Source organism: Hemiscyllium ocellatum, chromosome 19 (genome assembly GCF_020745735.1).
Source record: "Hemiscyllium ocellatum isolate sHemOce1 chromosome 19, sHemOce1.pat.X.cur, whole genome shotgun sequence".
NCBI classification, from domain to species: Eukaryota; Metazoa; Chordata; class Chondrichthyes; order Orectolobiformes; family Hemiscylliidae; genus Hemiscyllium; species Hemiscyllium ocellatum.
The window spans coordinates 40738138-40765143 of NC_083419.1; the positions used below are offsets into that span (position 1 = coordinate 40738138).

The window sequence follows — 27006 nt, forward strand, 5'->3', positions numbered from 1 at the left end:
CAAAAGCAAATAGAAAGATGCTGGAAATTTCTACTGTATTTATTTTTATACAATGGGATTACTCTTACCCAAGGTGACTTACATTATATGGTGTTATACTTCACATGCATTACATAAATTCCAACATGACAAATTCAAAGATAAGATAGTTGAGGATTTATGAACTGGGAGCAGCACCAGGGCTAACAGTATCCTCAGAAACTGGGGACATTATAAATCCACTCTGGCAGAATACCATCTTGCAGCAGACATACGTTTACCTCATTGTGCAAAAAAAAATAGTGACAAAGGAAAGTTAAGTGTTTAGATGTGAGACAAAATTTTCCCCATTATTCATTCTTTTAATTCAAGCTCTTTGATCATTCAATACGTTAACACTAAATTTCTGGTGCCCTGTGTTACATTTAATTTTTTAAAATGGCAAATTAATTTTTATTTTACAAAGCCAACTGAACTGAATTAGCAGAGGTGACTCAATGTTTACTTGAGAATTCCAGGCTATGGAGAATGGACAAATAAATCAGAGAAGAAATCTACAGCTAAAATAATTTTAAATGCGGCAAAGAATGCTTTTAAGAAAGGAAAAAGGTTGCAAATTCACAAGATGCATGCTAGAAGCTTGTCAAAATTACCAGCAAGAATACGCTGTACTGGTGAGTGCAATATCACATTTTGCAGGAAATGGTGCCCTCTAGTGGATATCTACATCTTTCATTATTGTCACTTAATATTAATACTGATTTGGAGATGCCGGTGTTGGACTGGGGTGTACAGTTTAAAATCACACAACACCAGGTTATAGTCCAACAGGTTTAATTGGAAGCACACTAGCTTTCGGAGCGACACTCCTTCATCAGGTGATTCCTGATGAAGGAACATCGCTCCGAAAGCTAGCGTGCTTCCAATTAAACCTGTTGGACTATAACCTGGTATTGTGTGATTTTTAACCATATTAATACTGTACTCTTTCCTGCAGAAAACTTGGCAATGGAGAATCATCACTGGCAGATTTTATTTTTTGCTTTAATTTATAAAAATAGTAACTTTCTGTTGACAGAACACCAACTGCATTAGGAAACAATGACAGTTCTTATTTAAAAAATGTCATTTTGTTCATGATCACTGGATTGAATTTGAAGTTTTTTGTCCTGCTGTGCCATTGATTTGATGGAAGCATTTTTCATTCTGTTGTCTTGTTCATTTTGACAGTTGCAACACCCCACCCAGGTACTGTGTGCAAAACCAAGTTATTACTGGTTTATCCTTGTAGAAAAAGGTTGGTACTGTCAAATTCAGCACCCCTTAGTTATCCAGAAGAGTAAAGGAGAGGATAAAGCTGAAGATTTTGACAATCTCAAAAAAATAGTATACTTTAGGCAGGTTAGAGAACTATAGAAAGCACAGTGAAGTAAAAATAAAAATTAGGAAAGCAAAGAGAGGATCAAAAAATTGGCTGGTAAAATTAAGAAAATTCCAAAGTTGTCTTAGCAGTACATTAAGATAATAGGGTGACTAAGGAATGTATTGGGTCCATCAGATTTGTACATGGTAACTTTTGTGTCGCTGATGCTGATGTTGGCAGGGCTTTTATAGAATCTGTTGACTCTGTCTTCAGTAAGGAGAAGGATGATGAAAATGTTCTTGTTAGAGGAGTGTGAAATATTGGATAGGATAAGCATAATGAGAAGAGAGTTTAAAAAGAACTACAACAATGCTGGAGATCTGGAACAAACAGAAATTGCTAGAGAAACTCGGCAAGTCTGGTAGCATCTTTGGGGTGAAAGCAGAGTTAACATTTCAAGTCTGGTGACTCTTCATCAGAAGGGAAGTACTGGAGAGACTGAATTCCTTAAATATGGAGAAATGACTAGGTTCAGATGAATTGCATTTCAGCAGTTAAAGGAAGCCTGGTATGAAATAACAGATGCTCGGAGGATCATTTTTCAACCTCACTAGGTGTGGGTACTAAATGACTGGAAATCTGCAAACATTGTACCATTATTCAAAAAGGTGTCAGGGCTAGGCAAAATGATTATAGGCCATTTGGTCTGAACTCAACGGTGAATAAATTGCTAGAATCAATACTGAGAGATAGAATTAACTATTATTTGGAAAAACGTAAATTAATCTGGGATCATCAGCATTGTTCTGCGAAGAGGAGCTCATTTATTACTAACTTAATTGAACTTTTTGGAGAAATGACAAGGATGATTGGTGAGGGCATAACAGTGGATGTTGTCTGCATGGATTTTAGAAAGGCATTTGATAATCTGTTACAAGGCAATCTGGTCAGAAAATTATAACTCATGGAATTATAGCTCATGGTAATGTTTGCGATGTAAAATTGGCTCAATAATAGGAAACAAAGGGTAAAAGTCAACTGTTCTGAGGAAGGGTCATTCAACCCCAAACATGAACTCTGATTTCTCTCCATTGATGCTACCAGACCTGCTGAGCTTTTCCAGCAATTTCTGTTTTGATACATGTCACCAGATTGTTTGCAAATGAAAAGCAGTGCCCAGCAGTGCTTTTTCAGAGCCATATGTTTAGGTCCCTTGTTGTCTGTGATATATATAATAATTTAGACTTTAGTGTGGGAAGCACGATTGGGAGACTTGGGCTATGAGGCAAGATTGGACATTTTAGGGCTGCTTTCCATAAGAGTTGGGTGAGGGATAATTAAATTGATGTGCGCCAAATAAACAGGGCTTGGATAGAGTGGACATGGAAGATGTTTTCTCTCGCGGATACATGAATTACCATGGATCACATACTGAAAATGAACAGTAAAAGAATCAGTGGAAAAATAAGAAAAACTATTTCTAACCAGAGCATGATGTGTGTTTGGAATTCAATGCCTAGTTTAGCGATTAAGGTGGAAACCCTCACTGAAGTGTTGTAACCCCTGCAAGTCTATAATGTTGCAAAGTGGTATCAGAACGGATAGTTAGTTTAGTCAGCCGGCGCAGACACAAAAAGACTGAATGGTCTATTTCTGTCTACAAACTTTTCTATGGTTTCTAACTTCATGTGTCATTGTAGCATAACCAATGAGTTTCATAAAATCACTTCCTGGTTTTCATATTCAATACCCTATGCTTCAATCCTGCTTACTAACAGCATGACCTTTTGTACCTTTATTCACATAGTTAAAAGATTGCTGCTTTACTACTAAGGAAGTGCATCAGAAGTACAAAGAACATTTTACAATAAAGGTAGACACTTGTTGGACATTTCCATAGTCATCTCATTCAAATAAATATTAAATATTCTCTGAATAGATTGGATCAAAGATGGAATCAGAGGAGGTTTACTGGGATCCCTGTGGAAAGAGAGTATTTATGTTGTTGCAACTCCTCAAAGACTAAGCAGCATGTTCTGTGGAGGAGAATTTAAACTTTTGTTTTTTTCTGCTGCATGTTGGGATCATTACCCAAGAAATTGTAGATGTACAGGGAACAGAAAAGTGGGTTGACAGTATTGCAAGTAACACTGGGAGAATTTGTCCAAATGAGGAACTGAAGGAATTCAGCAAGTCTAGCAGAAAGAGAACCAGAATTAACATTTCAAGTCCAAGGACTATTCTTCCAAACTGGATTCGTTAGACTCAAAGTGTTAATTTTGTTTCTCTATTCACAGGTGAAGCCAGACCAGATGACCAGCATCTGCAGTAATTTCCTATATCTTAGCTATTTTGCAGGGGGGGGTGCCTTCCTTCAGATGATGGAGAAGTTAAAGAGGTTTACTCAGTATGTCAGGACACTATCTCTTTATCATGTTATGCTTTGGCATGGCAACAATACACATTTACTCTTGAACAACTTGCCTATTCATAGGTCATTCCTGTGCTGGAAGCTGAAATTTGGCCTTTTTAAAAACTTTTGCCAGAAAAGGTTTAGGAAAAAAAGGGCCAAATTTTGTCACTGGCCAGGGCAGCATTTATTGCCCATCCCTACTTGCCCACAATGATGGTGGTGAACTGCCTTCTTCTGCCACAGTCCATGTGCTGCAAGTACATTCACAATACAGTTTAAGGATGGAGTTCCAGGACTTTGACTCAGCAACAGAGAAGGACAGTGAAGTCAGAACAATGGGTTACTTGGAGGGGAACTTACAGATGGTGATTGTGTTCTTTCATGTATCTGCAATCATTGTCCTTTTAGACGTAAGTGATCACGAACTTGGAAGGTGCTGTCTAAGGTGAATTTGCACAGGACATTCTGTACCGTGTACACATTGCTGCTTCTGGACATGATGGTGGATAGTGTGGATTGTTGACAATCAAGCTGGCCACTTTATCTCAGATGTCAAGATTGAGTGTTGCTGGAACTGTACCCCTCCAGTCACTGAGTGTATTCCATCACACTCCTGATTTATTCCTTGGAGATGGTATTCAGGAGGTGAGTTACTCACTACAAGTATCCTAACCTCAGACTTGTAGCCATTGTTTTGGTATGACAAGTCCAGTGGTAATCCCCAGGTTGTGGATAGTAGGATATTCAGTGATGATAATACCATTGAACATCACAGGAGAAGAGTTAGATCTTCTCATTGGAGATGATCATTGCCTGGCATTCATGTGGTGCAAATGCTACTTCTTGCTTTTCAGCTAAAGCCTAGATATTGTCTATGCATTGTTGCATTTGAACATGGACTACTTGAGTTTCTAAGCAAACTATGCTGAACATTGAGGAAAGCATTAGTGAACATCCCTAGTTCTGACCTTTGTTGGAAGGTAAATCACTGCTGAAGCAGCTGAAGATGGTTCAGCCTAAGACACTAAGCTGAGGAACTGCTGCAGTGATGTCCTGGAGCTGAGGTGACTGACCTTCAACCATCCCAACCACCTTCCTTTGTACTAGCTATGACTCCAACCAATGGGACAGTCTTATCCTTGAGTGCTATTGACTTGAGTTTTGATTGGGTTCTTTGATGCCACACATTATCAAATGCAGCCTTGATGTCAAGGACAGTCACTCACCTCTCAGCTGGAATTCAGCTCCTCTGTCTGTTTGAACCAAGACTGTGATTAGGTCAGGGTCTGAATGGCCCTGGTGAAACACACCATGCACCAAGACAGGTTTTTGCCAAGTGCTGCAAATGCTTCAACATCACACTTTAGAATTATAGAGTTGTACAGCACAGAAACAGATTCTTCAGTACAACTCGTTTGCGCCGAGATACCCTAAATTAATCTAGTTCCATTTGTAAGCAGTCGGCTGATTTCCCTCTAAACCCTTCCTATTCATGTACTCATCCAGATGCCTTTTAAATTTCCTCTGGCAGCTCACTCCACAGACACAACACCCATTGTGTGAAAATGTTACTCCTCAGGTCTCCTCTCACATTAAACCTATACTCTCTAGTTTGGGACTCCCTATCATTGGGAAAATACCTTGGTAATTCATCTTACCCCTATCCTTGATGATTTTTTAAACCTCCCCGGTCACCCCTCTGCCTCCAACACTCCAGGTAAAGTAGCCCCAAGCTATTAAGCCTCTCCCTATCGCTCAAGCCTTCCAATCCCAGCAACATCTTTGCAAACCATTTTTGCACTCATTCCAGTTTAACAGTATCTTACTATAGCTGGGAGACCAGAATTGAACTCTGTACTCCAAAACAGGCCTAATCAATGTCACTTACATGCTCGTCAACATTTCAACCATTCCCCTCCCACCACACCCTCCCTGCCCCTCAATCATTGAGATAGGGATATTTGTGGAGCCTCCTGTTTGAGTGACTCGTTTAATTGTCCACCACCATTCACAACTGGATGTGGTAGGACTGCAGAGTTTAAAGGTGACTTGTTGGTTGCGGTCTACCAATCACTCGCTGCTTATGTTGTCTGGCATGCAAGTGATTAACTTTACCTGGTGTGGTTAACTTTACCAGGCTGACCTCTCATTTTTTGGTTTGCCTGGTGCTGCTCCTGGCATGCCCTCTTTCACTTTTCACTGAACCAAGGTTGATCCCCCACCTTGATGGTAATGGTTGAGTGGAGGATATGCCGGGCTACAAGGTTGCAGATTGCAATGGAGTACAGTTCTGCTGATGTTGATGGCTCACAGAACCTCATGGATGTCCAGTCTTGAGTTGCTAGATCTATTTGACATCTGTCCCATTTAGCACAGTGATAGTGTCACACAACACAACGGATGGTATTCTCAATGTGAAAACAAGACTTGATCCCCCCAAGGTTTGTGCGGTGGTCATTCTTACCAAATACTCATGGACGGATACAACTGCAGCTGGCAGCTTAGTAAGGATAAGGTCAAGCACGTGCTTCCCTCTCATTGGCTCTCTCCCCAGCCACGACAGAGTCAAGCAGCTAGATCCTTTAGGACCAAACCATCTCAGTCAGTACTGCTGTTGCTGAGCCATTCTTGGTGGTGGGCATCAAAATTCCCCCACAGAGTATATGTTTTACCCTTGCCACCCTCAGTGCTTTCTCCAAGTGAGGTTAAATATAGAGGAGCACTGATTCATGAGCAGAGGGAGGGTGTTATGTAGTATCAGTAGAAGGTTTCCTTGTCCATGTTTGACCTGGTGCTATGAAACTTCATGGCGTCCATAATCAGTGTTGAGGACTTTCAGATAACTCCTTCCTAATTGTATACCACTATACTGCCAACAGGTAGGTCAGGACATACCCAAGAATGGGTGTGGTGCCGTCTGGGATATTGTCTGCAAGAATGACTAGGTCAGGTTGTTGCTTAACTAGTCTGTGAGACAGCTCTCCTAATTTTGTCACTAGCTCCCAGATGTTGTTAAGAAGGTCTTTACAGTTCAACAGGGCTGTATTTGCTATTGTCACATCTGGTGCCTAAGATATTAATAGTTGAAGCGGTTTCATTTATTTTTTGAGACTTTGTAGTAATTGCTAGGCCATTTCAGATGGCAGTTAAGAGTTAATCATATTGTTTAGAGCATGAAGTCACCTATCGGCCAGAATAGGTAAGGATGTCAAATTTCCTTCCCTAACCTGGCATTAGGAAGCTAGATAGATGTTTCCAACAATGGTTTCATGGCCATTGTTAAAATCAATTCAAGATTTCTTAACCAATGGTATAATTTTCTATTTATCTCACACCCAAGCAGCTCATTATTCTTTATGTAAAGTAAAATAAAAGAATGACAATGCTGAAATACATTTTGTTACAATACCAGTGACTCTATATTAGATTGTAATTTTTAATTAAAAGACACTGTTCTCAATATACAAAGAGCAGCACAGCAGAGTCAACATAGAGTTCATGAGGTCATTACTGGCTTTTCAGCACAGACCTTCAGTCACAATTTAGTTCCACTAACTAAAATTGACATCCCATCAAATATTAAATTGGCTACACAAATAAAAGTAGTATTAAATCCCAACTGGATGAAAACAATAGCTCATCAGTAATATAAATACTGGTGACTCAGAACAAATTTACTGATTGCTTAATTGGTGCTAAATAATTTGTACTGAAATGGGCCCAAAACAGTTTGTTACTTATTGCATCCAGTCCATATAGTGCTTGTGACTGAATGCGGATATCCCAATATTATCCATTGTAAACCTCAGGATCCATCATTTGGTGGTTTTCTTCGGGTTTCTGCATCCTTCTTGAATTCTTCAAACTTCTTATAGATATTTGGAATCTGAAAACAGAACAATACATCTGGGTATAAACTTTCTTCTATTCTAAATAAACAAATTTCTAAAAAACTGGCAAGAAAATCTTACAAATGAACTTAAATAGTTTAGCCTACAAATTCTGCCTTGAAGGAAGTTTGAGATCCTGATTTTACAAAGTCATTGTCAATGAAAAGCTTGCATGACACCTTACGGAATTAAGTCCAAGGCAGACTTTGGGACAAACAATAACCAGAGTGTTGTGGATAGCAAAGTTTGGTATCCATGGGAATGCCCTCAACAAGGATCTTGGGTTCATGTCACACTACACAATACACACACACACACACACACACACACACACCCTTCTTACATACTCACACACCCACACAGACCCTTCCTCAAACACGAGCGCTCTCATACATACACACATGTACACCCCCGCATTCACACCAACACACGCATCCTCTCTCTCATATACACACACACACACACACACGCTTATGGGGTGAATTTGTTTCTGCAGAATTATTTTGCTCAAAAACTGCACAAATCCATTTAAGATTCAAGCTATACAGAGAGTTTGTCAGTCTGACATGGCTTTGGAACACAGACAGACTTCACAACTATTGTATAAAAAGCTGAGCTAACAAGAATGTAATTTAAAAGATGTTCTTATAAAAGATTAAAGTTTTAATCTAAGATTGCTTACTATATCACACCTCCATGACACTGGACTCCTTTGGCTATAAATTCTGTGAGCATGATCTAATCTCCACAACCACCTCATGAAAGAGAGGCGCTCCAAATGCTAGTGCTCCCAAATAAAGCTGTTCGACTATAACCTGGCATTGTGCAATTTTTAGCCTACTGGAGTAAAGCTTGCTAGTTATATTTGTATATTTCTACCATGAAATACTAATAGTTGAATTATGGTTAAAAATTTCTAAAGCCAAGATCAAAGCAAAAATTACTTCAGTTACAGTAAAGTTTCAACTCTGATCAGATCTCAAGAACTATTCATATATAAGCCTGTAACACACTGTTTGCAATATGTTTAAACGTTCTTTCAGGGAACTGCACTGTGAAGCACACGCCCATAGCACAAGACACAAAACCCCAAGTCCCAAATGAATGTTTATCTTGCACAGCAGTCCGTGTTACCAATTTCACAATCATGTGCTTAATATACCCACCATTTTGACAATGCCTTCAATGCTATGGAACAGTTACCATCACAAGCAGGTGATTTCATTGGTACTACATATTTCAGGTCACATTACATACTGAAGTCCCAAAGATAATATTGCTAACTTCATGCAAATGCATTCTGTATGAATAGAGCATTTATACATATGTTCTTAAGTGAGAGAGACCATGTTCAAAGCATTTGGATTCAAGTATCTAAGAATAGTGAAACTCTGTGCTGCTTTTTACTGGTAGTATCCCAAAAGGCCCATACATTTAAGGTCTGCTGATTCGTCCTCCAAGTATACGACTGCAGCTTTCAAGTTAGGCAATAGAAATCTGTGAACAAGGTCTAGTGAATGGCCTAAAAGATTGATGTTAGAACAATGGGGATAACTTAGTAATTTTATTCAATGCCTGCCACCTTAAAACTTGAGTACTTTCTGTATAACTCCTTTCCCTGTTTAAAAGTGTATCTTCAATTTGATTAGTGGGAGCAAGATCAAATGTCGTTCTTTTCTTTGGCCAAGCTGCACCCTGTGGACCAACTGTTCCTTGAATTAACTAATCTTAAGTTTGAGAAGGTTAGCTACTTGCAACAAAGATTTCAGTGAATTTAGGAAGCAAGTTTCTTTGACCCCTCTCTCAACTTTAAGCAACCAAGCCTATTTTTAAAAATTCATTATCTTCAAAGAGGTATGTAGTATTTGTTTGGGAGTATTCAAATTTTGCATGGAAACCCCAACAGGAAATCCCAATTTCTTAGCCTGGCAGTCCTGTGGATCAAGATTCAGGAATTACAGGCTACCCAAATTACATCAAGAATATCCAGTATAGCAATTTGTAAGTTTCTCAGCCTGAGTATATTACCACATAGGAATTGAATACCTTGCAGGCACTGGTATTCCTGTTGCTGCTTCACTGACTTTTAGCCATTTGCGAACAAACATAACTTGCAGACATTAGCAATCTGCCAGGAACCTATGACCACTATATTACTGTACAAAGAACAAAAGTTTGCTTTTAAAAACATGAGATTATATATAAATCAGTCAAATGGGGTAAACAGGAATAAGAGCTGAGCTATATTAGACATACTGCTGAGGATAGAAATTTGCACATCGATTCTTGTACACTTATGTTTTTGGGAATATGGGTTCAGACCAACTATGTATCTCAGTTTGTGGGAGCAGCATTTAATGAGTCAAAACAGCTTTCTGTTCTGATCACAAACACTTTGCAAAGGAAGAGAAACCGAAAAAATGGGAAAATGCTCATTATCCTCTTAAAGGTTTGGACCATGCTGTTTGATTATTGTCTAAAAGTAATCTAGTCATTAAAATATACGGTAACAGAATCTTTGGAAGAGGTCAAGGAAAACACAAGTTCCTCTTGGTTCCATATTACCTTAAGTTTGCAGTGTGCCCCTTTTAACAGGTTGCAATTTAATATTAGTTTGAATGAAATGTACAGATCCCAGTGAATCAAACCACTGTCTGCTATAGTCAAGCTAAAGTAGTAAAGCTGAATACCAAGTTTAATAATGAATTGTGATCTCAATAAATAATATCAAATATTCATATTTGCTGTGGCTGAGCTCTCATATTGAATATTGTAACTGAACTAATTAAAGACAAGAACTTGATTGTGCAGTTGCAACAAATAATATAGATGCATAAAGCAACAGAAAATAGGACAAGAAAACAGTTCACATAAAGAGCATTCTTTAAAGATAGTCAAGAGTGCAGAGTACATCAGGTTATCTTCATGCCATTATCTTCAGAAAAGATTGTTATGAAGAACCAAACCAAAAGGAGGTGAAACAAATCAGGTACACAATATCTGCTCGAGTGATTTCATAAATTTCTAACAATAACTGACTAGAATACAGGTAGTTCTCCTATAACACACATTTATTAAACGCGATTTATATGTAACGCTGTTTGTGAATTGGTGAACCGTTTTTTGATGAGGCGATTGTGATGCAATTTACGTCCCCTGCACTAGGTGTCACAGTGCATGGAGGATTGGACCCTGCGTCGGCATCACATAATCAGTCAGCGCATGCAATCTCTCATGAAGAGCTTCGTGAAAGATATTGTGAAATGTTTGTGCTAGTGAACTTGGAAAAGCATTATGAAAATACCTCTACAGCCACCAAGAAGCTGGGATCAATCTGTTAATTTAAAAATTTAGAGTTGAGATAAGAGTGAAATTTCACTGGAATTGACCAACAGTTAAAGGACAGTGTTGAGGAACAGTTTGAAACTTGGCTTTGCTGTTTGTACTGAGAGCTTTTTTTATATTTAAAAAAAATACTTGCAGACTCCTGTCAATCTGTTTCAGTGACTAATTACGATAGTAACAACCTGAAAAAAGAAGCATGGTCAGCCAGCTGCTCTGGGTGGTCAGAATCGGGAAACTCTGCACATGGTGGGTGAGGGAGAGAGAGGTGGGTGACAGCTATTACTTTTGGTGCATGTGTAGAGATGTCTTGAGAGGGTGAGTAGGCTCTGCAGAAGAGATTCATGGTTAGTCAGGATCAAATATTTGTGGAGATGAGAGGGAGTGGGGAAAGTATTGCAGGAAATGGTGGGTACTGTAGCAGAGATAGAGTGTGAGGTATCAACAAAGAGGATAATGAGCATTTTCCCATTTTGTCGGTTTCTCTTCCTTTCACAGGCAGAGTGGAGAAGATCATTCATCGTCTTCCTACATTCTGTGCATTACTTCAGACGGTTGTGACTGCACTGGCCTGGATGGCAATCCTGGTCCAGGTTGGCATGGTTCCAGTAGAACGTCATTCTCTGTTGGCCTGGGGAGAGAAAGATGTCCTGCTTCTGCATCACCCCATCCCCATCAGCAGCATCACCATGTCCCTGCCCACAAAGAGAGGCACCAATTTTCCATTGTCTGCCCAGGGCCAATGTCAGGAACCATGCAGGACAGCTCCGGACTCAACCCTTATCTGCTGCACCACAGATATTGATCAATTCTGGAATATCCAGTAAGTGGTGAGTTGTTTTGGAAATGGTACATGTTATGATGGTGCTAGAATGCGAGAGAATGCACTAAAGAGGAGGGTAGGTAATAAATCAGGCCAAGTTTGGGGACAGACATCCCCAAGCATCACAATGTGAACCCCTCTGAAAAATTGACAAGACTGACACTTAGCGAAATAAATTAAGATTCAGCCCTGACTTGTGCAGTGTTAACATTGGATGGGATCAGAAGATTAGCTAAAATGTAGTGCAGCCAGCAAGTATAGATGCTAATCAAGAGTAATCAGTTGAAGATTCTGATGAATTGCACTGTACAGTATCATACAACAGATCAACATTTACTTAGACTGTACTATCATTTATGTTAGGCTAACTACAGATTTTGTTTCGATTTTTACTGGTTCGCCCAAACCCAGTTTTTCCCATAGGCTCCATTATTTCTATTGCATGATTTTCTGTAACACAGTGTCGCATGGGAAAGCAACTATGGGGTTATAGGAGAACTATCTGCATTATAAAAATACAAGAACCAGAACACATTAGCATTCTGTGCTTTGATCCTGACTTATGTAAAATTATCCCTGGAATACACAGATTCATTTTCATAAACATACCTGATAGTTTTGAGCCAGATACATTCCCACTAGATTCCCAAAAGTAAATCCTATCTGAAATAGAAAACACATTAACAGACAAGTTATTAAAACAGATGTTCATAAATAATACCTTTCATAGGGCAGAACATTAAACCATCTGAGTATGTTTGCATACATGTGTACATGAATAGTTAATGGAGCATGATACTTCAAACATCTAGAATTGAAATTAGTGGGAAGCGAAGTTTCCCAAAGTTAACTTTTGACAGTGCTGTAAAAAGAGGTGTGGGATTATAAAAAGTAAGTTCCACAGTTCCTTTTGTAATGACGAGCACTGAAGCTGCCCCAGCCCTATTGGCTAATGACATTACAAGAGTTAATCAACGGCTCTTATTCTGTGCTTATTGCTGGTAAAGGGAAGACAGAATCATGTCAGAATGTCTGACATAAGTGACAAAACAGCTCTGCTCACATTTACAGGAAATCTGCTTACAGAATCTTTTTCTAGGGTAGGAACATTTTACGCCAATGCCAGCCAGCACAAAAATAAAGCTGTACAAATATTAACCTGAACAGAAAACCAGAAAATAGTGAAGTCCACTAAAGTTTCAACTGCACCCTCATTGCCCTCTGTAACATCTATGTGCACAACAACATTTATCACAACCCAGTCTAACAATCCCACTTCTGTAGTCCCCATTTCATTGTTTCAAGTCCAAGGGCCAGAGCAATAAACGTACCTAACACAGAGCTGGCTTAGTCTCCTTGGTATGTCAAATATTAATAATTGGTGACTGTGTCTTTACTTACTTAGGTCCCAAATTCTAGAATGTCCTCCACTACACACTTTTGACTCTATACCTCACTTTCTTCTTCAAGAAATCCCTTAGAACCTCTCTCATTGTCTGAGCCATCAGTTATTTTAACCACATACAGAGATGTTAGGTCAAGTGTCATATTTTGTCTCAATGCTCCTGTTGAGTACCTTGGGATCTTTCAGTAATGAAAGCATTATAGGAATACAAGCTGTTGTTAGTCATCCATGACTAGATGCTATCTTTGTGTGATTGAGACTCATGCCCTTCTGCCTGTAACAACCATTTTAATCGAGGACCACCCTGGTAATTACTACCTTTAATCATTATGGATAAGCAATCTCCAAACACCCTTTTTTTGCCAAATGAAAAGGTGATTAGGGACTATTTTGACACAACAACAATTTATGTTTAGATATCACTTTTTGAAAAGGAACATAAAAAGTTGAGGAACAGAAACTGAGCTAATAAATGGTGAAACAAGCTTGAGAGATACCCATGTTCTATGCACTACCTTAACTAATCAATCAGAGCATCTCCAGCAATTATTTATCTTTCCAACCCCATAGTTTTCTCAGTATTTTTCCAATGCTTAACATTTCCTACCATCCTCTCTTTCTCATCTACACACTGTCCCTTGGTGACACAATCTAAAAACAGAGGGGCAGCTTCAATACCAGAAAGGCAGAGATCGCTTTTTTTTGGCTTCTGCCACAACATTCACACCCTTATCAAAGAGACCATACTCATCTCCAGTTAACCTACCACCAGTGTTCTTTCTGGTCTATGTTGTCTCTCGCTCTTCCAACACACCTAATCTTAATCATCTTCATTTATAAATCACTTCAGGAGTCTCAAACCACCATATTGCTTAACCATTTCATGTCTTACAACTGCCTTTCAAAACTCTACATTTCATCAACAAAACATCTCATGCATCTCTTTCTTCTGTTTTCTCACCATCAAAAGGTAGCCCACGCGTTTAGCATTTTAGACCTCGTGCTGGAATTATATACTTAGACCACTCTGTTTTGCCATTTTCTTCCTTCAAGAATTAGAGTCTCCCTGCTCTAGGAAGGATGTTGTGAAACTTGAAAGGGTTCAGGAAAAATTTACAAGGATGTTGCCAGGTTGGAGGGTTTGAGCTATAGGGAGAGGCTGAATAGACTGAGGTTATTTTCCCTGGAGTGTGTCGGAGGGGTAACCTTACAGAGGTTTATATAATCATGAGGGGCATTAATAGCATGAGTAGGCAAGGTCTTTTTCCTCAGGATAGGGGAGGCCAAAACTAGATGGCAAAGATTTAAGGTGAGGGGGGAAAAGATATAAAAGAGACCTAAGGGGCAACTTTTTCAAGCAGACGGTGATGCTTGTATGGAATGAGCTGCTAGAGGAAGTGGTGGAGGCTGGTACAATTACAACATTTAAAAGGCATTTGGATGCGTACATAAATAGGAAGGGTTTAAGAGCGATATTGGCCAAACGCTGGTAAATGGACTAGATTTATTTAGGATACCTGGTCAGCATGGACGAGGTAGACTGAAGGGTCTGTTTCCATACTGTACTGCTCTATGACTTCATGACGTTCCTGAAACCAAATGCTTTGACTAAGCTTGTGGTCACATGATTTGATGTCTCACATTTTTGGCTCATTATCCATTTCTAGCTGATTCAATCTCTGACCTTTTTTTTGGGGGGGGGCTCTTCATAATTTTAGGTATTATATACTAGAAAGTTGCTGAATCTGCAAAGGAAAAAGGAGATTAGCATTTCAGTTGTATAGCTTGATAACATAGATCCAGAATGTTGATTTACTTTTCTCCTTTACAAATGCTAGCTGCTCTGCAGTACATTTATAGCATTTATAGGAACAAGGTTTTTCCCAATGTTCTATAACCTTACTGTTGTAAATTTCCTAAATTTGAGCTAAAAACTTTGAAAGCTTATTAAGCAGAATTGTTAAAGTAAAAAAGTGTACCCATTCCATTCTGTAATCCTTGACAGTTCTTCAACACTCCCTGACCTCAGCATTCCTCTGGTCTATCAGCCATTTTCTTATCCCCACCATGAGTGGCTGTGCTTCAGTTGTGTGCGCCCTAAGCTCTGAACTCCTATTACACACCTCCCGATTTGTCCACATTTAGTTCAGATACTCTTTAAAACGTAGCTCTTTCATCAAGCTTTTAATCCGCTTTTCTAATACCTCATTCAGTGTGGTGTAAAATTTTGACTCAGAGCTTCACTGTGGGATACAATATTAAACAAGCTGCATAAAACCTAGGTTGATGTTTAAATGAAAATTTTTGAAGCATTAAGAGAACTTTATTAAAGTTTCTTTTCCCAATAAAATAGCAATAGCAGTGTTTAACGACTAATACTGCAGCATACACTCAAAACAAACACAGCCTGGCTGAGACTTAGAAATGAGTGCTGAATCACATTTAAACTGGGTGAATTACAAGTTGTACTGGAAAATAATTCTTAAACTTTCAAAATATTCATATTACATAAAATAACATTTTCTTGTGGTTATGGTGAACTGACACAAGAGAATCTGTATTTATTGTTTATGCATGAACATGTTATAGTGCAAGGGCCAATTCATTGCAGTTTCTTCAGTTTCTGGCCTTTTTTAAAGACTTAAGTTCAGCTGGTTGGCAGGCCACAGGATTCACAGCGAAAGCTTTTTTTCCCCCCAACCATACTGAAAGGTAAAGTCTTACCAGACCATATGACTGTTCTCCAATAACAGAGAGATAACTGGTGCTGATTTAACCTGATGGTCAACACTGTCATGATGGAAATGCACAGCAACTCGGACAACAACCAAGGAGCAGGAGAGTCGACGTTCGGCCGAAATATCAAATCTCCTGCTCGTCAGATGCTGCCTGACCTGCTGTGCTTTTCCAGCACCACAGTCTCGACTCTGATCTCCAGCATCTGCAGTCCGCACTTTCTCCTCCTTAACTGGAGGGTCACCATGGCTCAGGCGAGAGAGACATTAGATTAAATTCCCTACAGTATGGAAACAGGGCCTTCGGCCCAACAAGTCCACACTGACCCTCCGAACCGTAACCCACCCAGACCCATTCCGTCTGACTATTGCACTTAACACAATGGGCAATTTAGCAAGGCCAATTCACCTAAGCTGCACATCTTTGGATTGTGGAAGGAAACTGGAGCACCCGGAGGAAACCCACGCAGACACAGGGAAAATATGCAAACTCCACACAGACAGTTGTCTGAGGCAGGAATTAAGAGGGACAATAATTCACTCAGCCAGTACAGGAATTGAATCCAAGCTATTGCTGTCACTCTGCTTTGCAAACAAGCTGACCTACCAACTGGGCTAACTGACCCTTTCTGTCAAATACTGTCAAAAGTTGTTAGTTAGTACATCTAAATTTGTTTGCCCATTTTACATATGGGTATTTACCTCCAGTTTTAAATACTCTCTACCCCTTTCCTTGTTGCCCTATTTATGATCTATCCTGCCCTAAACTCTGTTGCATTCTCACCAATTTACTTGTTCATCACCTCAGGAGCTATCTATCATTACCCTGCCTCAATTCTGCAAGCTCTCTCCAAACTCTCTCCTCCACTGACTCCTTTTGTTTGACCATCAACTCTCAACCAACTAACTTCCAAACATTTATCATGTGTAGGAAGTGTTTCCTAAATTCACTCTTAAAAATGTTTTGTTTTTAATCTTTACATAACCACTTAGACTTAAAAACCAGCAGAAATAGTTCCTATCTACCTTATCAATTTTCAGAATATCTTGTAAACTTTCATGTCATTCCTTGCAGTCTACAGTATATTCCAGGGATTGCAATCCCCAGTTTGTGATCACTCCTCCTAATTTAACTCTTGGAAATTAAAATATCACTCTGGTAAAACTCTCAAAGATCAAAATATTTTGCCTATAATGTGATGCCCAGAACTGCTCCAGAGATGATTTAACCAGGACTTTACAGAGCTGAGGTATGGTTTCTATCACCTTGCCTTGCAGGTCTGTGGGTGTAAAGGCCAATATTCATCATTTTGATTCTTTCATGCACCTATTTGTGAAACTTCAGTGATACTTAGTACCTGTATACCAAATATCTTTGGACCTCGACTGTTTCTAGCATTTCACCTTTGTCCTGTTCTATTTTCCCCTTAAATGCCCAACTATGTTGTTTACAATGTTGACTCTTTTTGCGTCATTGGCATATTTGGACACATGACATTCTAACCGATCTATATCCTTAATAAATATGACATATTTGAGATCCAAATGTAGATTTTTGCAGGATACTCAACGTCACATCTCACTAATTATTAGATCTGCCCATTACCTCCCTTCTCTGTGTCATGTGGCCAAGCCAATTTCCCATTACATCAATAATTTGCCTTCAGTTCCTTGAGTTTGAATTTTAGCTAAAGTGAAGTACTTTGTTAAAAGTCTTCTGGAAATCCAGAGCATCCATTCATGCTCCCCTTGTCCATTACTTCAATCATCAGATTAATAAAAAAACAAATAGATTCACCCAGGGAATAGTCTATAAAGCAGTGTCCAGTGTCACAGCGACTCAGAATGAACCTCAACCAACACGATTGTATCTCTCTCCAGGCCTTCTTTGCAAAGGCACATTTCAACAAGAGATGAACCAGTTCCGTGCTGTATAACTATTTGACTCTTCCACATCACAGCCACTGAGGTAATAAAGAGGTGAGATTCCAGGTTTGTAGGAAGGGGCTTTCTTATCACCTTCAAGCTAATTCCTGGTCATAGTTTATAAGTTTTAGTAACAATGCATTTGACCAAATGACTACGACAGACTACGCACGGAACCAACCACCAGGATCTATCTTCTCTTTTCTCCCACAGGGACTGGAGTGTATTCGCTACCGTATACAGGTACTAAATGAACAAATTCACTGAAGATTCTGAGACAGCAACAGGCGTTGCTGGAAAAGCTCAGCAGGTCAGGCAGCATCTGTAGAGAGAAATCAAAGTTAACGTTTCAGGGCTGGTGACCCTTCCTCAGAACTGATGGTATCTAGGAAAATGTCAGTTTATAAGCAGAAGATAGGGTCAGGGAGGGGATAAAAAGTAAACATAGGTAGGGATAGAACCCAAAGAGAGAAAGAAGAACGACTGTACCATCAAAAGATTCAAGAATAATCTGGCTGGAAGGGTGAACAGATGTTAATAGAGACTATTAGTGACTAACAATAGGTAGTGTGTAATGGCAGACTGTGAGATAACAAGGCCTGGTGTGTGAATTTGATTTCTCTTCACAGATATGGCAGACCTGCTGAGCTTTTCTAGCAACTTCTATTTTTGTTTCTGATAGACAGCATCTACAGTTCTGAGACAGCACCTTCCAAACCCACGATCATGTCCTTCAAGAAGGACAAGGGTAGCAGACACTTGGGAACATCATGACTTACAAGTTCCCCTCCAAGCAACACACCATCCTGACTTGGAAATATATTACCGCTCATTCACTGTTGCTCGGTCAAAATCCTGGAATTCCTTCCCTAAGGGCATTTTAGGTTTACCTATAGCCCATGGACCAAAGCGGATCAAGAAGGCAGCTCACCCCCAACCACTCATGGGCATCTAGGGATAAGGAAGAAATGCGGCCCAGCCAGCGATGACCACATCCAATTATTGAACAAAGGTGCACAAAACTAATCAAAATGAAAAATATATACAATCACCACTTCATTGACTTACGGTCAAAGGTATTTTTCTACATGAACTCCCCTCACTAGGAACAGGTGGATACGGCACAGTCCAACTACATGGAGCATTTCATGGCAATGTGGCCAGACTCACCCTTTCCAACACCAGGGACAGGCCGAACATTAGTATGGTGATACATGCTGTTTGCATACAAAAGGGTCTTTTCACAGCTTGATGCAGCTACACACAAAATGGCTGTCAGAATGAGGGAAAAGTTGGGCACTTTTTTCTCCCTTTTACCTAGAGTTTCACACATCTTGTCATTATAAACAGGGTCCATTTCAAAATCTTCAGAAGATGGTTCAGCTAATCACTACGATACAGAGGGAGGATTGGGACAGACCCATGTCACTTACAATTATTGTAGCAAGCACCAAAAATACACAATAAGGACCAGTTATTGTACTTTGCTTGAAAGGCCTTAAGATATTGAGGAGACGGAAAGTGCAAAATCCCATGGGCCGTGTGCCTTGCTAAGAATGTAAATTGTGAACAGAATTACCGAAACGCACTGAGACACCCGAGTGTACCATGGTGCAAGGAGTACTATGTGCAATTTTGGTCTCCTTATCTCAGGAAAGATACTGCCAAAGAGAGAGTGCAACAGATGTTCATTAGACAGATTCCTGGGATGGTGGGGATATCCTACGAAGAGAGATTGTACCCACCTTCTGTATGTCTATTTCACATGGCCCTGGACTTTGGAATGTACCAGGCTACAACACTGAAGTGTTGATAATATTTTACATTTAAAGATTGGTACCTCTACAATGCCAAATATATCCTCCCTATGCTTTTGCAAGAGAGTGCGGGTGCTATGATGGTACCTGAAAGATAGCACCTCTGACAGTCTAAAGCTCCCTTCAGTGTTTCTCTGAAAACGTTAGTCTAGAATTTGTGCACAAGTTAGGCCTGTATTTTCTCTTAGCATCGCGAGCATCATTTTAGATTTCATTTCATTCTAGGTTTGATGTAGGCCGTATGATGCAAGAGGTGCCCTTTTAAAGCAGCCTCTTCTGGTCACTCTCACTCCTCTTCACTACTGTTCCTCTGGTTCACAGCTTCAGTTCTGCCTTGATCTTTTGTATTACTTTACATCCTCTGGTTCGAGGTTTCTGTAGGCTGAATCTTACTGTCGCCGCTAACTCTCCAGTTCAATGCTTCCTAATCTCCCCTCTTGCTCAGTTTATCACACGCAAATCAAAACTGCTGTTCCTGCCTGTCACTATGCAACTCCAGCGCTCTCGTTCACAGTAAAGGAGGGAAGCAGTAAAATGATTAAGGTAGGGACTGGCAGGTTTGGAAAGACCAAGAATCTGTAATGATCGAAGATCAAGGAATGGCAGAAGACATAAAATGGAGGATCACCAGCAATCAGATTATCAGGTCTGATGAAAATTCATGACCTGGAATGTAAACTCCATCTCAGTATCCAGCAGTATTGCCAAATTTTCTGCGTACTGCCAGCATTTTCAGTTTCCATTCTTTAATGCTCTGAATGGGTTATCAGTTTTCACTTCACTCTGTTTAAGTTGGTTGCACTCATGCCTGATTCAGAAAGTCACACTTCAAACACTTGTGCACAAAATTCTCAACTAACATGTCAGAGAAACACTGAGGAAGTGCTATTTTCACATTCCATCATACCACTCACATTCTTTTGAAAAAGCACAGGGAGGATACATTGGGTATTGTTGACACATCGATCTTCCAATGTAAAATACTGTCAACACTTCAGTGTTGTAGCCTGGTACATTCCAAAATCCAGGGTCATGTGAGAGACACATACTGAAGTTGGAAACAGCTTTTCAAAGGGACAATTAAGATCGATCATAAGACCCTTTTATCATCGTACACAGACAGGCAAAAAAAACCCCACAGAATTCAAATGGCATATAATTAATATTGTAGATATTAACAAAGTGCACGTCATAACAACTGAAAGAAACTGATTTTATATAATGTCAACTTTGAATGGTCAAGTCATGTACTATCATACATGACAAATAATTTGGTTAGATCAGCTTCAGGCTGTTGGAAAAAACAAATCATATTTGAACGATGCCAGAATAACGGACACCGGCATGAAGCAACAAGCGGATAAATCCCATCCAAAGCCAACACCTTCTAATTCCCTGAAACCAAGTGAACCATATAGACGAATGACACTAACAGGAGTTCCTACCTACAGTAAATACAAAAGTAGGCTGAGGAAGCCCCACACAGAACTGACACTACCCGGAGCAGCTGCCTGAGAGGAGACAACAGCTAACGCCCATCATTAGGAACCGACCAGACTTGGGGAAAACTCCAGGGGAAGTTAGTGGAGGCCGCAGCCTAAAGCTAAAGTTAAGCCTAAGCCCATCGCGGACACCCATTCAGAGCGGCTTCAGCTCAGGAAAGTCACCGTTCCCGTTTCCACTCACTCACCAGGAACTGCAACATTGTGCTTTCTGCACGGACCTCAAATACCTGGGCCCACCGCGATTCCTCCACTGACCCAGCACAGCAATGCGCAGGCGCGCCCTCACTCCACAAGGGCGGGATCACTGCGCCGCCATCTTGGGAAGGTCACAGCATCTGTTCTGTAGTCCCAGTATCCTGACAATAGCACAGTGTCAATGGGAAAGAAACATTTCACTACATATTATTGGTTAGGTACGGAAACCGCTGACTTTTATAAGATCTTGGTGGATAACGTTGTCAAGTTTGGTGGTGGTTTCATCAAAGGATGTATAAGGTCTCAAACAACTAAATTCTTAGCAATTATTTCTATAACCAGTAGGAAATGACTCTTAAAACAGTTACATTAATTGTCCTGTAGTTTTTTTTTAATTCGACTTGTTTGAAGCAGTATCCAGCAGATTCATTTTTAATTGTTTTCAAGAGGTTGCAGAAAAGATCTCCAAGAATGATCACAATTACAAAATCATTACAACACAGGCCAGTCTGTCCTATCTAGGAGCATATCACTTAGTGTCATTCTCTTGCCTTTTCTCCATAAACGCATACGTTGTTCCTTTCTTCATAGAGATTTAATTCATTTTTGAATTACTATATCATGCTTCAAGGCAGTGGCCTGATCTTTTGCTGCATGAACAATATTTTACTTGTTGTATTACCCTTTTCTATTGTCAATTATTTTACATCTGTGCCCTCTCGTTCTTAACATTTCCATAAAATTCCAGGGATTAGACACTTCAATCACTGAATGGTTATTGCCATCGGTCATGGAAGAGCAGAGCCAAGCAATTAAAAACCTTCAAAAGGTGGGTTTGCAAAGAAGTCTATTAAAAATACTGATATTTCACAAAGTTTTTGCAAGGTTTGTAACTCAAGTTGAGGTTTAGGGTGTAGGTTTGCTCACTGAGCTGTAGGTTTGATATCCAGACGTTTCACTGACTAGGCAACATTATCAGTAACGACCTCCAAGTGAAGCAAAGCTGTTGTCTCCTGCTTCCTATTTATATCTTTCTCCTGGATGGGGTTCCTGGGGTTTGTGGTGATGTCATTTCCTGTTTGTTTTCTGAGGGGTTGATAGATGGTATCTAGATCTATGCGTTTGTTTATGGCATTGTGGTTGGAGTGCCAGGCCTCGAGGAATTCTCTGGCATGTCTTTGCTTAGCCTGTCCCAGGATATATGTGTTGTCCCAGTCAAAATGGTGTTTTTTTTCATCCGTGTGCAGGGCTATGAGGGAGAGAGGGTCGTGTCTTTTTGTGGCTAGCTGGTGTTCGTGTATCCTGGTGGCTAACTTTCTTCCTGTTTGTCCAATGTAGTGTTTGTGGCAGTCCTTGCATGGAATTTTGCAGATGATGGTTTTGTCCATGGTTGTACTGATCTTTTAAGTTTGTTAGTTTTTGTTTGAGTGTTGGTGAGTTTGTGTGGTACTAGGATTCCGAAGGGTCTTAGTAGTCTGGCTGTCATTTCTGAAACTTCTTTGATGTATAGTAAGGTGGTGAGGGTTTCTGGCTGTGTTTGGTCTGCTTGTCGTGGTTTGTTCTTGAGGAATCTGCGCACTGTATTATTTGAGTATCCGCTCTTCTTGAATACGTTGTATAGGTGGTTCTCTTCTGTTTTCCGAAGTTCGTCTGTGCTGCAGTGTGTGGTGGCTTGTCGGAATAGTGTTCTGATACAGCTTCGTTTGTGTGTGTTGGGATGGTTGCTGGTGTAGTTAAGTATTTGGTCAGTGTTTGTCGGTTTTCTGTATACGCAGGTTTGTAGTTCTCCGTTGTCCTTTCTTTCGACTGTGACATCCAGGAATGCGAGTTTGTTGTCGGTTTCTTCTTCCTTGGTGAACTTTATGCCTGTGAGGGTGTTGTTGATGATGTTAAAATATCTCTTCTATCTAGTTTAGTTTTGTGATGACAAAGATGTCAGCTACGTAGCGGATCCAGATTTTAGGTTTGATGTTTGGTAGGGCTGTTTGTTCTAGTCTTTGCATTACTGCTTCTGCTATGAATCCTGATAGCGGAGATTCCCCCTCAGAACCACAGTCTCACTATCCGAAACACCAACTTACAGACTGGCCAAAGAACTACACGCAAGACTGAAATACCTAGTAGAAGAGTCACAGCACTTCATCCACTCCACCCAGGAATTCTTAAAAATCATCAAAAGCACCAAAATAGAGGAAGATGAAGCAATGATCTCATTCGACGTAACAGCACTATTCACCTCCATCAACATCGACCTGGCAAAGGAGACACTTACCACACTTTTAGAAGAGATCATCACACACACACCAACCACCATCAATCACATTACCAACGAAAACATCATGAAGCTACTGGACCTGTGCCTCACCACCCACTTCATTTTCAACAACATCGTCTACAAACAAACCAACGGCACACCCATGGGATCTCCACTATCAGGATTCATAGCAGAAGCGTAATGCAAAGACTAGAACAAACAGCCCTACCAAACGTCAAACCAAAAATCTGGATCTGCTACGTAGATGACACCTTTGTCATCATAAAACGAAACTAGATAGAAGAGACATTTAACATCATCAACAACACCCTCACAGACATAAAGTTCACCAAGGAGGAAGAAACCGACAACAAACTCGTATTCCTGGACGTCACAGTCGAAAGAAAGGACAACAGAGAACTACAAACCTGCATATACAAACACTGATCAAATACTTAACTACACCAGCAACCATCCCAACACACACAAATGAAGCTGTATCAGAACACTATTCCGACGAGCCACCATACACTGCAGCACAGATGAACTTCGGAAAACAGAGGAGAACCACCTATACAACGTATTCAAGAAGAACGGATACTCAAATAATAGTGCGCAGATTCCTCAAGAACAAACCATGACAAGCAGACCAAACACAGCCAGAAACCCTCACCACCTTACCATACATCAAAGAAGTTTCAGAAATGACAGCCAGACTACAAAGACCCCTCAGAATCCTAGTAGCACACAAACCCACCAACACTCTCAAACAAAAACTAACAAACTTAAAAGACCCAGTATAACCCATGGACAAAACCAACATCATCTACAAAATTCCATGCAAGGACTGCCACAAACACTATGTAGGACAAACAGGAAGAAAGTTAGCCACCAGGAAACACGAACACCAGCTAACCAGAAAAAAAGACACGACCCTCTCTCCCTCGTAGCGCTACACATGGATGAAAAAAACCATTTCAACTGGGACAGGCTAAGCAAAGACATGCCAGAGAATTCCTCGAGGCCTGGCACTCCAACCACAATGCCATAAACAAACACATAGATCTAGATGCCATCTATCAACCCCTCAGAAAATGAACAGGAAATGACATCACCACAAACTCCAGAAACCCATTCAGGAGAAAGATATAAATAGAAAGCAGGTGACAACAGCTTTGCTTCACTTGGAGGTTGCTACTGATGATGTTACCTAGCCAGGTAATGAAACGTCTGGATATCAAACCTACACTCTAAATTTCACAAGGTTCTTGCAAGATCATAAGTAAGGCTACATTTTATTTGGGAATGTTTAGGAGATTTGTTCTCAGCTTGTGGACTCTGTTTTATAGGAGAAAGTGAGGACTGCAGATGCTGGAGATCAGAGCTGAAAATGTGTTGCTGGAAAAGCGCAGCAGGTCAGGCAGCATCCAAGGAACAGGAGATTCGACGTTTCAGGCATAAGCCCTTCAGATTCCTGAAGAAGGGCTTATGCCAGAAACATCAAATCTCCTGTTCCTTGGACTCTGTTTTACATCATGGATTGTAACATCTCCATTTATATCACTCATCATAGTAATTGTATTTGTTTACTATCCAGGATGCAGGAGAAAGAAGAGGATAGACAGAACATAACTTAGAGAAAATAGAAGAGAAATAGTAAGGTGATGTATTGTGTTCTCATGTGTGTTCTTTGTCTTCATAGCAGCCCAGGCCGACGTTCTAGGTTACAATTAAACAACATTTATTACACTGTTGATGTGTAAGGCTTTGTAGCAACTGTTTAGGGATGTACAAGATCTAACTTCGTTGTCGTACTCACACATGACTTGACATCACAGTGACATGATGACTTACCTCAGAGGCTCATCTGATCATTAATTCATATCTCTTCAATATTGAGGGATTCAAAAACACAATGAAGCAAGAAATTCATGAACAATTTTTTGAAGGCAGGGCTGTTTGCCATAGGAGGAAGAAACTGAATAGGGATTTACAAGATTTGAAAACATTCTGCAGATTTCATATTTAATCATTTTATAGACTTGAGCTGGAAGGATTGTGCATACCTTGATTTTTATTTAAGAATGAAAGGTCACTGGAATGAAAGGTCATGCCTTGTGATAGCTGCTTATTTAGTGGAGAGACCCTGCCTCGATTTATGACTGTCAGGCTGCAACATCTGCTGTGGATATTGGTTGGAGTCAATAGTAACTAGCCTGCTGAAGAAATGCAGTTTCTCATTCTCATTCTGTAAGTAGGCCCATTGTGATACCTGGGGCGCTAGTACAGCTGCTGTCATTTGCTCTGCATAAAGAAATACATTTTTGTTTTCATTTATCGAATGTGTATGTTTTGGGTTATTTAGAAGGATATCAATTCATATTTCTTATTTCAAATTATGTTAACCAATTCTGTACTTTCATTAAATACATTTTGATTTATAATAAATCATTCTGAGCTTATTAAAGAAACATTTTTTATTCTAAGTCTAAAATAGAGCATACAAGTGGCCATACAGTGAACCAGTAAAGCAATTCATATTGTGACCCATGAAGTACTTGAAAAACAGTGCATATCTCCCATCTCTTTTATAATAAGAGGAACTTCCAATGATGGGATGGAGAAACCAAGGGATGAGAGATTCTTAAGAGGAACAGGTGTGTTCAGAATCAGATAGTCAGGGTGGGGTAATCGCCAACTAATTTGTATCTAAGGAATAAGAATTTTACTTTGGACCTTAGAGATAACAGGGCAGAAGTGGGTACTGCAGATGCTGGAGATTAGAGTGGTCCTGGAAAATACAGCAGTTCAGGGCAGCATCTGAGGAGCAGGAAAATCCATGTTTTGGGCAAAATCCTTTCATCAGGAATGATCTAACCAGTTCCAAGTAATAATGGCGATCATGGTTCTATTACTGTTAACTAGATATTATGTGGTTCTCTTGGCATTTTGAAACATTTATTAAATATACATTTCACATGTACTGTGTTTCATAATGTCAATGTTTAACAATATGCTTAGTTAGGAAAACTAAGCTAGAAAGTTTAAGAATTCATTTTAGTTTCTGTGAAAAGCTTTTCCCTTCTGATCCAAAGCAGCAAGCTGTTAATTGAATTACTTCTCAATGAATTTACCTGCTATCTCCTATGCTTTATGCTCAAACCTGTTGCTTAATTACAATAAATTTGTCACAAAGTAGGCAATATTAAGAGCAATTTAATTATTTTAACCTTATTAGTTATTTCCCATATCTGGTGATATCTCGTGAGGGCATTTACAGTCAACTATTAGTACAGGACTGGAGACTGTAATCAGTTGCAGATTGAAAGTGTTCGTTCTCTGCCATGAAGAACATTGTT

At 39.8% G+C, this 27006-nt stretch overlaps 1 protein-coding gene across 1 annotated transcript; it reads right to left on the minus strand.

Moving 5' to 3' along the window:
• Positions 1 to 7177: 7177 nt before the first annotated feature.
• Positions 7178 to 21472, minus strand: stmp1 (short transmembrane mitochondrial protein 1). The gene is made up of 3 exons (XM_060839386.1): positions 21384 to 21472; positions 12420 to 12473; positions 7178 to 7641 (listed from the first exon to the last, which is right to left on the minus strand). The coding sequence occupies exons 1-3, from the start codon at positions 21396 to 21398 to the stop codon at positions 7561 to 7563; spliced, it is 150 nt and encodes a 49-aa protein (XP_060695369.1). The 5' UTR covers positions 21399 to 21472; the 3' UTR covers positions 7178 to 7560.
• Between the last annotated feature and the right edge of the window lie 5534 nt (positions 21473 to 27006).